The sequence below is a fragment of the Entelurus aequoreus genome, linkage group LG20 (assembly GCF_033978785.1).
Source record: "Entelurus aequoreus isolate RoL-2023_Sb linkage group LG20, RoL_Eaeq_v1.1, whole genome shotgun sequence".
NCBI classification, from domain to species: domain Eukaryota; kingdom Metazoa; phylum Chordata; class Actinopteri; order Syngnathiformes; family Syngnathidae; genus Entelurus; species Entelurus aequoreus.
In genome coordinates, this window is record NC_084750.1 from 46,390,700 (window position 1) to 46,393,199 (window position 2,500).

Genomic DNA, 2,500 nt, shown 5'->3' on the forward strand with positions numbered 1-2,500 from the left:
ACAAAGTCGGTCCCAATACTTTTGACGGTGCAGAGGTAGGGCAGGATGTCAGCCTGTAAACTGTGCCAATAGGAGGATTCATTTGAGTCACCCTGTTTTCTACTTTGTCTCACCAGCAAGTCTGCATTGCTGCACTGACTGGAGCTCATCTGGTGGCTATCAACAATGTAGCGGAACAGACGTTTGTTGCTGCTTTCATCAAGGAAGTGGCTGGTGACGCCTCCACACACACCTGGATAGGACTCCATGACTCCGAGACGGTAGGTCCAGGAGCCAAGTCAACTGAAGGGGGTGGGGGGGTGGAGGTCAAGCTGCTGTGTGGTGACTCTGAGATCACCTGTGGCTATCTGCTCGCTGGCTATCTGCTCGCTGGCTAGGCTGCATTGACCAACACTTTGGGCTTAGAGCTGCCCTGCTAGGCATGGTCTGCTGGGTTGGCCTTGCCTCGTCCCTTCATTGGCAGGCTGTCAATTGGGTTGTGGGCGTGTCTGTCTTAAAGGTGTGTGCATTCTTGAGGCCTAAGGCTGCATGTGTTAGTCCAGGGTGCACAAAGTGGGGACCACAGTCCACACCCCCCCCCCCCCCTGGTCCCCAGCAATGATGTTTTAGCCCTGCATCACTACTGCCAACACAACTCTTAAGGGTGCAGATACCAAGTAAGGCAGTGTCTTTTTGAAAAGTGACTCAATGAAACGTGTTTGTCTTCCAGGACGGTTCCTTTGCTTGGACCAATGTTGGCACAATCCTTGTCTATGAAAACTTTGCTTCCGGACAGCCTAGCGGCCCAAAAGGAATAGAAGACTGCGTGTACATTGATGGATCTAGTATGAAGAACACAATCTTGTACACCGGATTTGATTAGTGGAAGATTTCACAAGTTGTTTTGTTTTTTCACAGATGACCAGTGGTATGACAACGACTGCAATGTCATGAACCCCTTTGTTTGCGAGGGTCCGGTGCCCGAGCCCGAGCCCGAGCCTTAGTTTTGCATGAGCAAACTATGACACTGCATGCCATACATCGGCCATGAGGCTTTTTAATCTGTCCCACAGAATGTTTCCAAATTCTCTTTGGCCAACTTTAACATTCAATGCTGTTGAATAAATGCTTTCTGAATCTCGAGAGTGGCTGGTGTGGCGTGCAGAGCAGCGCTTGTCAGTGTGGAGGACAGACCACCAAGAATCCTACAACAAAGTCCTGTAGAAAATGTACATTTTACTGGACAATTGTGCGTATGTTTTCTCGTTTGGCTGTGTTGTTTGTCGCATTTTTGCGGTGTTTGTGCTGAATGGCAAACATGTCAAGGAAGTTTACATACTCTTATGTGTCCTATTCAATAAAGACCTATAAAATGACATTTTTGTCTGTCGTGATATCCTGGTGAATATTCCCCCACAGTCACATTTATGACCTACTTGTTGAGTCTGTCTGCAAACTGATTTAGAATTGTCCTGCAGCAGAATTCTTCAGTATCAGAATATATTTTTCGAAAATGTTAGGAGCGGCTTAAGCCGGAATAGGACGCCACAGCGGGGATGAACAATAAGGAAAGAAACAATAATGTTTAAGAACAAAAAATGCACTCACAAGTAGTGGGAAAACAAATACAATGCGCACTCAAACGGAGTGGGAAACCAACAAAGGACGCACTCAAAAGGAGTGGAGAATAGACTACACAACAGTACCAGGATGGAGACAAGTAAGGCAAGTGTGTGTGGAACATTTTTAGAATATAAAACACTAATTTTTTCTAGCGCTTTGAATCCTGAGGCTTATAAAACAGTACAGCCAATTTATGGATTGTTCTTTGCTAACTGCCGTGATGCAAATAGTTTTCGTTAAACGCATGCAAAGACACTGAAAAGGAAAGATGTGTTATTGTTTGTGCTATGGCGCCCTCTTTTGGACGAGTTCACTCACTGCAGGTGCCGCTGGGTGAATGTGAATTCATGCCGTGTAAAGCTTTGAACTGGAAGCTGAAGTGTCGTTTTGTCTTCTGATCGTCCATAGCGGTTCTACTCGTATGGATTCTTCATTCATCACTCCAAACAAAGTTTGTAAGTTTTACAATGTAACTAAAACAATTCTTACTGACTAAACGATCAATTTGTGATGTAATGAAGCTAGCGTTGTTAGCATTATGCTAACACGTTTACGGGTGTCTGTGTTAGCATTAACTTACAATGGCATTATTTTAATATTGTTCTTGTTTCGTAAATTCCTCAGAAAATTCACCAAAACTTCACCGTGGAGTTATTGAGTCTGTTTAGAGAGCTAATGTCACGGCGCAGGCTCCAACTCGCTTTTCCCCGGCAGCTGAGTCTTCCAGAGACACGCCCCTGCCGGCATGTGGGCGATCAGCAATCTGCACACCTGGGACTGATGAGGGCGAGCGGTATAAAGGTCCAGTGGACCCAAGGATCCTGGCGGGAACTTAGTTCTCATTTGTGTACCGTAAGCCGACAAGCTTTATGCTCTCTGCATGTCGCTCCTTGTCTGA

The 2,500-nt window shown here is 45.8% G+C and overlaps 1 protein-coding gene across 7 annotated transcripts in view; it reads left to right on the top strand.

The window, feature by feature from the left end:
- Positions 1 to 1,361, top strand: part of LOC133636308 (snaclec salmorin subunit A-like) — a 13,823-nt gene extending 12,462 nt beyond the window's left edge. For 6 of the 7 annotated variants that reach the window (XM_062030178.1, XM_062030174.1, XM_062030175.1 and 3 more), the window contains 4 exons: positions 1 to 35; positions 117 to 260; positions 710 to 824; positions 898 to 1,358. The exon at positions 1 to 35 is cut by the window's left edge and continues 48 nt beyond it. In XM_062030178.1, the coding sequence (XP_061886162.1) occupies positions 1 to 35; positions 117 to 260; positions 710 to 824; positions 898 to 983 (380 nt within the window). In that variant the 3' untranslated portion in view covers positions 984 to 1,358. Of the gene's footprint in view, positions 36 to 116; positions 261 to 709; positions 825 to 897 lie in introns of all 7 variants that reach the window. The other variant, XR_009822217.1, reaches the window with a different exon arrangement.
- Positions 1,362 to 2,500: the final 1,139 nt, after the last annotated feature.